At 45.0% G+C, this 14,325-nt stretch overlaps 2 protein-coding genes across 4 annotated transcripts in view; both read right to left on the bottom strand.

Moving 5' to 3' along the window:
• Nucleotides 1–14,325, bottom strand: part of LOC143279934 (trifunctional enzyme subunit alpha, mitochondrial-like) — a 53,721-nt gene that overhangs the window by 13,496 nt on the left and 25,900 nt on the right. For all 3 annotated transcript variants that reach the window (XM_076584282.1, XM_076584280.1, XM_076584281.1), the window contains 2 exons: nucleotides 10,726–10,835; nucleotides 4,337–4,507 (listed from right to left, as the gene is read on the bottom strand). In XM_076584282.1, the coding sequence (XP_076440397.1) occupies nucleotides 4,337–4,507; nucleotides 10,726–10,835 (281 nt within the window). The remainder of the gene's footprint in view (nucleotides 1–4,336; nucleotides 4,508–10,725; nucleotides 10,836–14,325) is intronic.
• Nucleotides 2,588–3,601, bottom strand: LOC143280215 (uncharacterized; the record flags this gene model as incomplete). The annotated part of the gene is made up of 2 exons (XM_076584848.1): nucleotides 2,588–2,665; nucleotides 3,518–3,601. Coding segments are annotated over 2 exons (162 nt in total), but the record flags the coding sequence as incomplete, so codon positions are not given.

Genomic DNA, 14,325 nt, shown 5'->3' with positions numbered 1-14,325 from the left:
GCAACTGCTGTCCCAACTATCTGGGTTTAGAATTGTATTGTAGTGGCAAGTATCTCGCCCTATGTCCTTGGCTGATTTCTTTGTCAAGGATCTGCTTTCAAAAGACTGGCGACTATGACCGCTATAAGTGGAGTGATGGCCTAGAGGCAACGCATCTGCTTAGGAAGCGAGAGAATCTGAGGGCTGGTTTGAATCACGGCTCAGCCGCCAATATTTTCTCCCCCTCTACTAGACCTTGAGTGCTGGTTTGGATGCCAGTCAATCGGATGAGATGATAAACCGAGGTCCCGTGTGCAGCATGCACTTAGTGCACGTAAAAGAACCCACGGCAACAAAACAGTTGTTCCTGGCAAAATTCTGTAGAAAAATCCACTTCGATAGGAAAAACAAATAAAACTGCATTCAGGAAAAAATACAAAAAAATGGGTGGCGCTCTCAGTATAGCAACGCGCTCTCCCTGGGGAGAGCAGCCTGAATTTCACACAGAGAAATCTGTTGTGATAAAAAGAGAAATACAAATAAGCAACCAAACACAAGGACGCAGGTTTCAGACATCCTGCATTATGAAAGTGAGAAATGGCTTTCCCACTCAAAAGTCAACTTTCAAGCAGACCTTGAAATCATCCTGAAGAAGAAGAAATAAAGAATCCCATCTGAAGACTGCTGACCTGTCACACTGACTGTAAGGGTTATCAGACGAAATTACTGTTTATTTATAATATATATATATATAGGCAAATCATCAAGTCTGATATTAACTACAATACAAACCGAATGTTCTGTCACAGCAAGTCATGTACATACCCTTACTTTAAAACCCATCCATATTCATCACAAATTTCAGTAAGTATACACTGTACTTGATCAGCTTCGTTCCCTTTGTTAATTGTTTCAATACATCACAATTCATCACTTCCAGGACCATCATTAAGGCCAAGCTGCAGAACAAGTGGAAGCAGCAGCATCCACGCCACAACAGAGCAGACCTGTACTACCTGCTGACTCGTCGAGAGCAGGTAGCCATTTTCAAGCTCAGGACAGGCCACAACCGCCTGAAACACCACCTATACACGAAACTCCGGCACAGAGCAGTGCCCCTGCAGAACAGGCAGCCAGACAACAGAACATCTGCTGCAGTCCTGCCCGCTCCACCAAGCACTCTGAGAGAAAACTTGGCCCGACCCAATCCCAGCGGCCCAGAAGCTCTACGAAGGACTGGAGGACCTGCGACGTACTACCGCTTTCGTCGAGGAGACGGGGGAATCCATCTGATAAATGACAAACGAGAGACCACCATCACTTTCAAATTCTGTTCCCCATGAACCAGTCAAAACACAAGATGTATTTTTCTTCCAGATTACATGTTGACATACCCAGAAATGTCATAAAAGTTAATTCCCTTTCTTTGTGGTTCAGGCGTATGTCGGAACATGAAAACTGCTTCAATGAGATGGTGGATTTGACGCCAGTCCAGTGCTCAGGCACACCGCTCAACCTTCTTCCCTTACCTGGTGATCCCCCTTCTCCCCTTTATCCCCCTTCTCCCCTTTATCCCCCTTCTCCCCTTTCCTGGTGATTCCCCTTCTCCCCTTATCTGGTGATCCCCCTTCTCCCCTTACCTTCCCTTACCTGGTGATTCCCCTTCTTCCCTTACCTGGTGAATCCCCTTCTTCCCTTACCTGGTGATCCCCCTTCTCCCCTTACCTGGTGATTCCCCTTCTCCCCTTTCCTAGTGATTCCCCTTCTCCTCTTACCTGGTGATCCCCCTTCTCCCCTTACCTGGTGATCCCCCTTCTCCCCTTTCCAAGTGATCCCCCTTCTCCCCTTATCTGGTGATTCCCCTTCTCCCCTTTCCTAGTGATCCCCCTTCTCCCCTTATCTGGTGATTCCCCTTCTCCCCTTTCCTAGTGATCCCCCTTCTCCCCTTATCTGGTGATCCCCCTTCTCCCCTTATCTGGTGATTCCCCTTCTCCCCTTTCCTAGTGATCCCCCTTCTCCCCTTATCTGGTGATCCCCCTTCTCCCCTTTCCTAGTGATCCCCCTTCTCCCCTTTCCTGGTGAACCCCCTTCTCCCCTTTCCTAGTGATCCCCCTTCTCCCCTTTCCTGGTGAACCCCCTTCTTCCTTACCTGGTGGTCCCCCTTCTCCCCTTTATCCCCCTTCTCCCCTTACCTGGTGACCCCCCTTCTCCCCTTTATCCCCTTACCTGGTGACCCCCCTTCTTCCCTTTATCCCCCTTCTCCCCTTACCTGGTGATCCCCCTTCTTCCCTTTATCCCCCTTCTCCCCTTACCTGGTGACCCCCCTTCTCCCCTTATCTGGTGGTCCCCCTTCTCCCCTTATCTGGTGATCCCCCTTCTCCCCTTTCCTAGTGATCCCCCTTCTCCCCTTTCCTAGTGATCCCCCTTCTTCCCTTATCTGGTGATTCCCCTTCTCCCCTTACCTGGTGACCCCCCTTCTCCCCTTATCTGGTGGTCCCCCTTCTCCCCTTATCTGGTGATCCCCCTTCTCCCCTTTCCTAGTGATCCCCCTTCTCCCCTTTCCTAGTGATCCCCCTTCTCCCCTTTCCTAGTGATCCCCCTTCTTCCCTTATCTGGTGATTCCCCTTCTCCCCTTTCCTTGTGATCCCCCTTCTCCCCTTATCTGGTGATTCCCCTTCTCCCCTTTCCTAGTGATCCCCCTTCTCCCCTTTCCTGGTGGTCCCCCTTCTCCCCTTTCCTGGTGATCCCCCTTCTTCCCTTACCTGGTGATTCCCCTTCTCCCCTTATCTGGTGATCCCCCTTCTCCCCTTTCCTGGTGATTCCCCTTCTCCCCTTATCTGGTGATTCCCCTTCTCCCCTTTCCTGGTGATTCCCCTTCTCCCCTTATCTGGTGGTCCCCCTTCTCCCCTTTCCTGGTGATCCCCCTTCTCCCCTTTCCTGGTGATTCCCCTTCTCCCCTTATCTGGTGGTCCCCCTTCTCCCCTTTCCTGGTGATTCCCCTTCTCCCCTTATCTGGTGGTCCCCCTTCTTCCCTTATCTGGTGGTCCCCCTTCTCCCCTTATCTGGTGGTCCCCCTTCTCCCCTTTCCTGGTGATTCCCCTTCTCCCCTTATCTGGTGGTCCCCCTTCTTCCCTTATCTGGTGGTCCCCCTTCTTCCCTTATCTGGTGGTTCCCCTTCTCCCCTTTCCTGGTGATCCCCCTTCTTCTCTTATCTGGTGATTCCCCTTCTCCCCTTTATCCCCCTTCTCCCCTTACCTGGTGACCCCCCTTCTTCCCTTTATCCCCTTTCTCCCCTTACCTGGTGACCCCCCTTCTTCCCTTTATCCCCCTTCTCCCCCTACCTGGTGACCCCCCTTCTTCCCTTTATCCCCCTTCTCCCCTTACCTGGTGACCCCCCTTCTTCCCTTTATCCCCCTTCTCCCCTTACCTGGTGACCCCCCTTCTCCCCTTTATCCCCCTTCTCCCCTTACCTGGTGACCCCCCTTCTCCCCTTACCTGGTGACCCCCCTTCTTCCTTTTATCCCCCTTCTCCCCTTACCTGGTGACCCCCCTTTCTTCCCTTTATCCCCCTTCTCCCCTTACCTGGTGACCCCCCTTTCTTCCCTTTATCCCCCTTCTCCCCTTACCTGGTGACCCCCCTTTACCTGGTGACTCCCCTTCTCCCCTTTCCTGGTGATCCCCCTTTACCTGGTGATCCCCCCTTCTCCCCTTTCCTGGTGATCCCCCTTTACCTGGTGATCCCCCTTCTCCCCTTACCTGGTGACCCCCCTTCTTCCCTTTATCCCCCTTTCCCGGTGATCCCCCTTTACCTGGTGACTCCCCTTCTCCCCTTACCTGGTGACCCCCCTTTACCTGGTGACCCCCCTTCTCCCCTTACCTGGTGACCCCCCTTCTTCCCTTTATCCCCCTTTCCCCTTACCTGGTGATCCCCCTTTACCTGGTGACTCCCCTTCTCCCCTTTCCTGGTGATCCCCCTTTACCTGGTGATCCCCCTTTCCCCTTACCTGGTGATCCCCCTTTACCTGGTGACCCCCTTCTCCCCTTACCTGGTGACCCCCCTTCTTCCCTTTATCCCCCTTCTCCCCTTACCTGGTGATCCCCCTTTACCTGGTGACTCCCCTTCTCCCCTTTCCTGGTGATCCCCCTTTACCTGGTGATCCCCCTTTCCCCTTACCTGGTGATCCCCCTTTACCTAGTGATCCCCCTTTCCCCTTACCTGGTGACCCCCCTTCTTCCCTTTATCCCCCTTCTCCCTTTACCTTCCTTACCTGGTGATCCCCCTTTCCTAGTAATCCCCCTTCTCCCCTTACCTGGTGATCCCTTCTTACCTTACCTGGTGGTCCCCCTTTCCCCTTACCTGGTGATCTTCTTGCGCTTGACCTGTGAATCCAGTCCTTTCTGCACCTGGTCCTGTCCCCGGGCCAAACCCTCAATGCTCATGTCTTTCAACAGCACCTGCATACCTTTGTCGATGCTCACCTGAGCAACACCTGCTCCCATCAGGCCTGCCCCCAGCACACCCAGTGTCCTGCAACACGGCCCACGATCAGAAAATGTCTCATTCCCATGTAGAAATGATCAGAAAATGATGCAATCTTATGTAAAAATGGACAGAAAAAAAATGATGGAATCGTATGTATAAAATGATCAGAAAATGATACCATCTGTACAAAGAAATGATAAAAAATAATGCAGTTTTACATAAAAATGTACAACTCCCGGACAACAGACCCAAGTGGGTCCCAGATGTGTCCCAAATTGTGGGCCATCTTTGTCCTAAAAGTAACCAAAAATGATGCATTTTTATGCACACATATAATGCATTCATGTAACAAGAGAGGCAAAGCCTTCAAGACTCACTTGTGATACACTTTTAAAAAAATCCAAGCTTTTTATGTATTGAGTATAATTTCAAAATGTAATGTTTAAGATGAGAAAGATCAGTTTAAAGCAAATTAACTCCCCTAGCATTAATTACAGAGTAATTTCCCTTTTTTACTATCTGCACCAAAACGTTTGCAAAATAAATAAAACTTCCATGCTTAGCAAAAGAAGTTCCTGTTTGAACAAAAAATGATGATAATGACTGCTCTTGTTGTTGGGTCAGAATATCAGATCAAAGTGCCAAGTTTAGACAATACAAAAAATATATATATATAACAGTAAATGCAGTTTGCATACAATTAGGCTTCATTCTTTATTTTTTTGTGCCCATCCCAGAGGTGCAATATTGTTTTAAACAAGATGACTGGAAAGAACTGAATTTTTCCTATTTTTATGCCAAATTTGGTGTCAACTGACAAAGTAGTTGCAGAGAAAATGTCAATATTAAAGTCTACCACGGACACACAGACACACACACACACACACACAGAACAACCGAAAAATGTACAACTCCCAGTCAGCAGACCAAAGTGAGACCAAGATGGGTCCAAGATTGTGGGCCAGCTTCATCCAAGAATTTTTTTTTTTTTAAATAAAAAATTGTGCAATCTTGTGTAAAAAAAAAAAAAAAGAAGAAAAAGCACACAAAAAAACACCAAAACACAATCAGAAATGCCTCTGTCCCATGTATGAATTACCAGAAATAATGTAATTTTACATAAAAATGACCAGAACATGATGTAATCTTACGTCAACATGACCAGGAATAATGCAGTTTTACATAAATCCATAGGATTCCCAGGCAGCCTGTCAAAGTAGGTCCCAGATGGGTCTCAAATTGTGGGCCAGCTTCGGCCAAGAAATGACCAAAACCGATGCAATCTTATATAAAAAATGATCAGAAATGCCTCAGTCCCATGTAGAAATGATCTGAAGTGATGCAGTCCTACATAGAACTTCCATATAGTGGGCCAAACTGGGTCCCAGATCAGATGAGTCATAAATTGTGTGCCAGCTACATCCTAGAAGTAACTAGCACTGATGCAGTCTAATGTTAAAATGATCAGAAATGCTGCACTCCCATGTACTAATGTTATGAGAACAATCAGAAATGCCTCAGCTGCAAGTAGGAATGACCAGCATTGCCACACTCTACAAGTACAAATGACCAGAAATGTTGCGGTCTTACATAAAAACGATCACAGGGTTCCCAGGTGGTGGGCATGAAGCCAAAAAAGGACCTTTAAAGGACTTTATAAGGACCTCAAATCAGTTTAAAAGGACCTTTGCCGACATGACTTTACAGTACACCCCAATCTATTTGACATGCAGAACAGCAGACACTTACCTCTCATAAACGGAAGAACAGCTAATCCCATTTGACTGTCGTATTTAGTCTTTGCAATTCACGTCACTGTAGGCTAGGCCTAAGCAAAGCAGCAGCAGCAGGCGTGACTCACAGCCACTGTACCACGCTTCGCGTCTGCCACCGAGCAGAAAGCGCACTACTGTTAGGGCCTAGGCCTATAGGCTGTATCCTCCTACAGTAAGTACTGAGTTTCAGACGATCGCGTCGGCATCTTTCAACGCGCTTTGCAACTTGCGGTTTTGGTGTCGAAGGTGTTTCAGTTTCGTTCTCAAGTCTCTTTCTCTTCATAAAACAGGACTTAACAGTACCTTTCAAAAATTAAAAGGACCTCCTGATGAGTTAAAAGGACCAACTTGCTGAATCAAAGCACTTAAAAGGCCTTTTGACCAAAATCCAATTCCTAAGGACTTAAAAGGACTTGAAAGGACCCTACGAACCTTGGATCAGAAATGCATCATTTACATGTGGAAATGACCAGAAACAATGCAATTCTTTGTATACATGACAAGGAATGATGCAATACTACGTAGAAGTCCCAGACAGTGGACTGAAGTGTGTCCCAGATAGGTCCCAAACTTTGGGCCAGGCAAGTCCAAGAAGCGACCAGACATCATGCAGTCTTGATTAGAAATGGCCAGCAATGAAACAGTCTAAATTAAAGACAAGCAGAAATGCTGCTATGTAGATATGAAAAGAAATGTTGCCATCTAAAGTGTGTGTGTGTGTGTGTGTGTGTGTGTCTGTGTGTGTGTGTGTGTCTGTGTGTGTTCTTTTGTTTAGCGTCTTTTCACTATTAGTGATATTAGACGTTAAAAAAAAAAAAAAAAAAAATTAAAGGGGTGGGGTGGGGTGGGGTGGGGGCATGGGGTATAACTAACATGCTATTACATTTAACAGTAACAATTCAATAATAATAATTTAAATAATCAGAAACCATTAACACAATTCTGAAGTGCATTAAAGGAATGTAGAAATAGGGCTATGAACTAATGCCTGTGAAAGTTCGACCATAAGAACCTCGTCGGAAATAACTTTACAAAAATCATCTGCAGAATTATTATTCTCTTTGAAATACTTGGGCAAGAAGGTACGTAACTGCTGGCAGTGAAACAAACAATGATGCAAGCTGAACTGCTTACCACAGATGCATGTAACATTTTTACTATACTTTATCTTCAGCGCATCAAGTTTTATACGGAAGAAAGTAGAGGTTATTAATCTTGTATAGCAAGCTGATGGATTCGGTATCTTTTCTTTAATAATATTCTCGGGGAATAATGTTCCTTTATGGTTTAAAAACTTTAACTTCCATCGGTTATGAAATCGACCCCATGCTGATTTTTCTAACAAAGTGTATGCCTCTTTTACGGAGAGACGGACATGTATTTTTGTCGATTTTTCTGAATCTTGCGCTCCTCTTTTAGCTGCTTTATCAACAATTTCATTGCCAAGAATGCCCACATGAGAAGGCACCCAACAAAAACTGACCTCAGTCCCTTTAATCCTTAAACAATGTACCAAATGATTTGCCTCAATAACTAAGTCAGGTCTTGTTTCAAGGCTGAATAGTTCTAGAGCATAAAGTACTGATTTGGAATCAACAAAGAATGCTATTTTCGAGAAAACTATTTGATGGCTCACTAAGTAGTTCAGAGCTTGTATAATAGCAATTAGCTCGGCTGTGAATATGGAAAGGTGTTTTCCAATAAAGTAAGATTTTTCAACTTTAAAGACAGGAATATAGAAAGCCGCACCAGCGTTTTTGTCATCAAGAACAGATCCATCTGTAAATACATGGAGATGATTCTGATATTTTTCTGTTATATGAATTCTGGCAGTACTTGTCGTGATATTGATGTTTTCTTCCTTTTTTGTTTCAGAATAAGTGATATCAAAATCCGCTTTCAACATTTCCCAAAAAGGAACAGGAGAATGATGTGGTTTTGCAGCTAACTCTTTCATGTTAACTTCAGATTCTTTTAACAGATTTGAAATGTAAGTTGCAACTGTTTCTTGTGATGAGATGGCTTTAGCTCTTTTAGGAAAATCAATGTCTGATCTTACTGTCAGTTCATCAGCAATGAAATTTTTTGTCATTGAAGTGTACCTCACAGCGAATTTTGCTGTTGCTAACTCACGATGTTCATTTAAGGGAAGAATTCCGGCTGTTTTGTATGTTTCCTGATTGGATGCATGAGAGGGCACTCCGAGGGCAATTTTGATAGCCTTACAGTCTACACTTTGAATCTTTTGTAATAGATATTTAGGTGCACTGAAAAATATTTCTTGTGCATAGGTTATCTTAGATCTTACAAGGGCCATGGCAAGATGAATCAATGTTTTTGTATCCATTCCCCAGGGTAAGCGGCTTATAATTTTCATAAAATTGATACTTTTCCTTGCCTTTGTTAAGATGTAATCAAAGTGAATGTTCCATGTCAGCTTTGAAGTAAGATAAACGCCTAAAAACTTCACTACCTGTTTATAATCAATGACGTCACCAAGTAATTTAAAAATGGGTGTGCTAGATGGGTTACCACCTGAATTAAACAACATCATACATGTTTTTTCAGTCGACAAAGCTAGACCATTTTCAAGCATATAGTTACCAATGTTATCGAGATCAGACTGATACAAACGACGTATATAATTCTGTGCTCTTTGTGGGGTTGACTTTTTTAGATTGACACCCATCCACATACATATGTCTGTGTGTGTATATGTATGTGTATGTGTATGTATAAATAAACATATTATATATATATATATATGTGTGTGTGTGTGTGTGTGTGTGTGTGTGTGTGTGTGTACATTATATATGTGTATATGTGTGTGTGTATATGTATGTGTATGTATATGTATGTGTGTGTATATATATATATATATATTTTATCATGTCAGTCTTACATATGCATATTTTAGCCATTGTCATGTTAAATTTTGAAGACTTTGTGCATATTTTACAACACTTAGTCTTAAATTTAATTTTTTTTTGTTGTTGTGAAGCGCGGTGAGCCCCGTGTGAGATGGGGGTACTGCACTATATAAGCCTACATTTTATTATCATTATTATTATTAAAGTGAAAATGACCAGGAACTGTGCAGTCTTCGTCCCATGTGGAAATGACCAGAAATGTTGCAGACTTATGTAAAAGCAAGCAGAAATGATGTAATCTTACTATATAAAAACAGCATGAGACACGATTACATGGTCAGATGACAGACACATTGGATTAAGTCTTAAGAAAATATCTGTTATTTCAATGCACAGAAACTGTGCAAAATCCATCCACTTAAAGTAAGAAAGGAAACATAGGAAAAGAAAGGAGACAGCAATCATTGTTTCGCAGTGTCCTTCATCGTATAGCTAGGAAAAGTCACAATTCAATGATTTCCCAAAGTCGCCCATGAAGGTTGAAGTAAAGAATAGGAGGAAAACAACACATCGAAATACACCGTGAAAAAAAAAAAGAAATAATGATAATTCATGGTAGCCTTTTGCCGTCGCAGACTTTGTATCTGCTCTCAAGGCTTCATCAGCTGAAACGAACAGGTCTGACATCTGGAAGCTAGACTGGTGTCTTGATAATGATAATAAACATGTAGCACTTTGAAACATCTCAAAGCACTTACAATAACATATCAGTCAAATACAAAGCACGCAAACACACATATACACACGCACATACATACACAAACACATATGGAAGACGATGTTGATCCATAGAGAACAGATATGGAGTAGAGTGGCTTTTATGTAGACACTGCTTGAAAATCAATGTTTTTGGATTTGTTTCGAAAGAAGTGAGTGTTGTTGTAGGAGTGAAAAATGCAGTGAATGCCAGCTTTGTATAACTGAATAGCTAAAGCACTCCTGCTGTGTTTGTCTTGTGCCTGGACAGCTGAGAGTGCTCCTAGATGGAGTTCATAAAAGGTGAGAATCACTGCCACAAACTTTGGAGAATAGTTGAAATGTTTTTTGTCTTTGGTAAAGTTTTTCTTTCTTTTTTTCATTCAGTACACTACAAGAAATGTGAACCATTCTCTCTCCCTTTGTTTTATTTTTGTTGTCTGTTTTGCTTCATGAAGATGCTATGCACCATATTGTCCTCTCAATCAACTCTCTCTACAACTTTCTTTCCATGACCATTTCCTTTAAATGCTAATTTTCACCATAATTACAATCACTGTTGTTAAGAAATGTGTGTTTGCACATGCACATGTGTTTGTGTGCAAATACATGAGGGCAGGTGTGTGTCTCTATGTCTATCAGTTTTATCACTGTGCATCTTGTGAGAGTGCACATGTCTATGCATCAGTATGACGCATGCGTATGTGCATACATGTTTGTCTGTATATGCACATGTACGTGTTTATATGCATGCATCAGAGCACGTGCCACACACACACTTCTGTTCGCAAACCACACAAAATATTTCAAAGTGAGGCAGCAGACTCTGCCCCAAAAGGATTTCCTCTCCTCCCTCACTCACTGCACAGGTCTCTGTGGCTGTCCAAGTGGATTCGTCTTGCAGGCAGTCTGTCCGTGGTACAAGCCGACCAAGGCTCTGAAGTGGGGTGTCATCCCCAGTTCAGCAAACCCCTGACACAACAATCAATCATGCACTGTCAAAACAATAAGGGAAACATCACTCTCCTTTGTACATCCCTCCACCAGCCTTTGACAATCACAAAACAGGCAAAAAGATCATGCAATACAGATTTCCCGACATATTCTCAATGTATAACACTGTCAGCTTACAACAACAGTCAAATAGGGAAAATCAAGGAAATTTTCTACCTAAAATTACGTTTAAGTAACAAACTTACCATGACCCACTAGCACAGACACCGGCAGGGGTCTGACATTCCTGTCCTGTGCTAACTACTATCCGCCTATGCGGAGAAAACAAAAGTAGCTACAGCCGATAACCTCCCGGAAGTAGGTAACCTCCCCTTTGCCCCTCCTGACTAGCACCCTCTTTTTACGGCAAATCGCCGCAACCAGTGCAGTGTGCAGGCAGAACAGAAAGCGGGGAGGAACGGGAGGGTCCTAAATGTGGGTCACGGTAAGTATGTTACTTAAACGTAATTTTAAGTAGAAAATTTCCTTTTAATTACACATACTTAACCATGACCCATTAGTACAGAATGGCACAACAAGGTGGAGGGCTCGTCTGTTCTATCGCCAGTGCACTGCGATGGCCTGTTGTGTGACCACTGCAGAGGCAACGCCTCTGGAGCCATCATCCCTAAAGCGATAGATGTCCCTCAAGTAGAATTCGATGAAGGTAGAGTGTACTGTGTCACCTAAGGATATTGGTGCAGGCAAAGAAGACTGAGGTCCACAGCTGTATCGTGGGAGAGGTCTGTGGACCACAGCTGTGCTGATAAATGCAGCGCAAAGAAAATCAGGTCAGTGTGTTGAATCTACACTTTACTGAGAGCCCTTCGAATCCAAGGTAGGGAAGAAAACACATACCCTATAGGGTTGTCTCACTTGAGTGCGGTTGAGCATCAATGCAAGGAGGTGCACATGTGGTTTGATCTGATGATTCCACATCGGTTGTGGCCGATAGTGGAAGTGATATATGTGTTTGAAGGAAACTGTGGCATGAGATAGAGGTAGCCCACCATGTTGGGCTTGCCTTAAGCATGACAGCCAGATCTGTAGAGCTCCTCCATGCGAGCTGACAGGTGATGGGCGCTCCCCCCGCCACTTTTTTGTCGCTGCCAAAAAATGAAATGAAATGAAATTATGGTGCTTAGAGCCTCGCCGACCACTAAGGCCATCTCAAGGCTATCGCCGCGTCAATTACTACTACAAGGCTAAAAAAACAACCAATTAAAACGAGTCACCACTTCAAACTTTCCACTCCAAAGTTTAAAAAAAAACTTCCATAGTTTAAAACCTTCAAATCTGGTTAAAAAGGTTCACTTCTTTTAAGAAGTCCATCAGCGCCCACGGAGGGACATCACGAAACAAAGTCTTCAAAGAAACCGCCGTGTAATGTCTGCGTCTAACGTCATGCAGATCCCAACAGTCAAGGAGCACGTGTTTCACGGTGAGAGGCTCGTCACAGGGAACGCATCGAGGGGCCTCCTCCCCCTTCAACAAGTAAGAATGAGTAAAAAAAGTGTGCCCCGTACGCAGTCTGCACAGCACAGATTCCTCCTTTCTGTTCTTCACCCCCGAAGGGAGGGTCTCCCCCAGGTCCGGACGGATCTGGAAGAGCTTGTTGTCTATCTGGGTGTTCCATTTCTCTTGCCAAAGATCTTTAACGTAAGAATTGACCTTCCGCTTCATGTCTGTATAGGGTACCAAGGATCTGGACAATTCTTTCTTTACAGCGTTCCTGGCCAGCAGGTCCGCCCTTTCGTTACCACGAATGCCAACATGTCCGGGAACCCAGGCCAACACAACCTCGTATCCTTTCTTCGTTGCGAGAGTAAAAGTTTCATAAAATTCCAGCAGTTTGGGATGAGTGATATTCCTGCAGGCGATCGCCTCCAGGGCTGATAAGGAGTCGGAAAAGATCATGAATCTCTTCTGTTTGGAAGAGAGAACCATTTTTAACCCCAGGACCAGTGCAGTCAGTTCCGCGGTGTATACCGAGCTGTCAGACAGGATGTGTTCCGTTGAGGGCCGGTCAGGAAAGGCGGGACAGAACGCAGATGCGGCGACTCCGTCCTCTGACTTGGAACCGTCAGTGAAGATGCCTTGAAAGGTGGGGAATTTGTGGCACAGTTCCGAAAAGTAGGTTCTGTAGGCCAGAGAGCTGGTGGTGTCCTTACGGTACGAGGCCAGATCGAATCGGACCTCAGGTGTTGTAAAGGTCCACGGGGGGCTGTTAGGGAACTTAGAGAAATCTGAGATGCCACCGACATCCAGATCGGCATTTTCCAAGTGCGGCTGAATGCGGAGTCCGAGAGGAGGTATGCAGTTTGGGTTGTCTGTAAATTTCTTATCGAAAGGGTTGTTGAATACAGCATCGTAAGCAGGGTTTGTAGGTTCCGAAAACAATTTCAAATAATAGTTCAGGGTCAGCTTCAGTCTGCGGTTGGAAAGAGGTGGTTCCCCCGCCTCTGCATACAGGCTGTGCACAGGGGTGGTGCGGAAAGCACCCAAGCTGAGACGGAGCCCTTGGTGGTGTACAGGGTCCAACAGTTTCAGGTAGGACGGTCTGGCCGAGCCGTATACAACACTTCCATAATCCAGTTTGGACCGGACCAGGGCTCTGTAGAGGTGCAAGAGAGTCCTCTTATCAGCACCCCAGTTTGTGTGTGCCACAACTCGGATGATGTTCAGGGCTTTTAGGCAAGATATTTTCAGCTGTTTAATGTGGCTGAGAAAATTCAGCTTCTGATCGAAGACGACCCCTAGAAATCTGGCTTCCTTGACCGCCGGGATGGTGGATGTTCCCAGACGGATTTCAGGGTCCTGATAGAATTGGCGAAAATTATGAAAGTGGATGCATTCAGTTTTGGAGGACGAAAATGTGAAGCCATTCTCCTCTGCCCAACACTGGATTTTGTTGACGCAGAGCTGAAGCCGTCGCTGGATGCTGGCATACGTGCTGCCGGTTGCATATAAAGCAAAATCATCCACGAACAGCGAGCTGTCCGATCCTTTCTGAACGGATTGAACGATGTCATTAATTTTGATACTGAACAGAGCAGGCGACAGGATGCTCCCCTGCGGGACACCCAGCTCCTGCTCGTGAATGTCGGACAGGGTGGTGCCGACTCTCACCTGGAATTGTCTGTCTTGTAAAAAATTGTGGATAAACTGAGGCAGGTGTCCTCGGAAGCCGAGCTTGTGCAAGTCGGAAAGAATACCAAATTTCCACGTGGTATCGTAAGCTTTCTCCAGGTCAAAAAATATGGCCACCACATGTTGTTTGTTGACGAAAGCATTTCTTATCGTGGTTTCCAGACGAACCAGATGGTCAACGGTAGAGCGATGCTTGCGGAAACCGCACTGTTCCTTCGCCAGAAGGCCGTCGGTCTCTAGTTTCCACATCAGTCTACCGTTGACCATCTTCTCCATCAGTTTGCAGACGCAGCTGGTCAGTGCAATTGGGCGGTAGTTG

The sequence above is a fragment of the Babylonia areolata genome, chromosome 3, assembly GCF_041734735.1.
Source record: "Babylonia areolata isolate BAREFJ2019XMU chromosome 3, ASM4173473v1, whole genome shotgun sequence".
NCBI lineage: Eukaryota > Metazoa > Mollusca > Gastropoda > Neogastropoda > Buccinidae > Babylonia > Babylonia areolata.
Note: the sequence above shows the minus strand (reverse complement) of the source record. Positions and strands in the feature narration are given on the sequence as shown.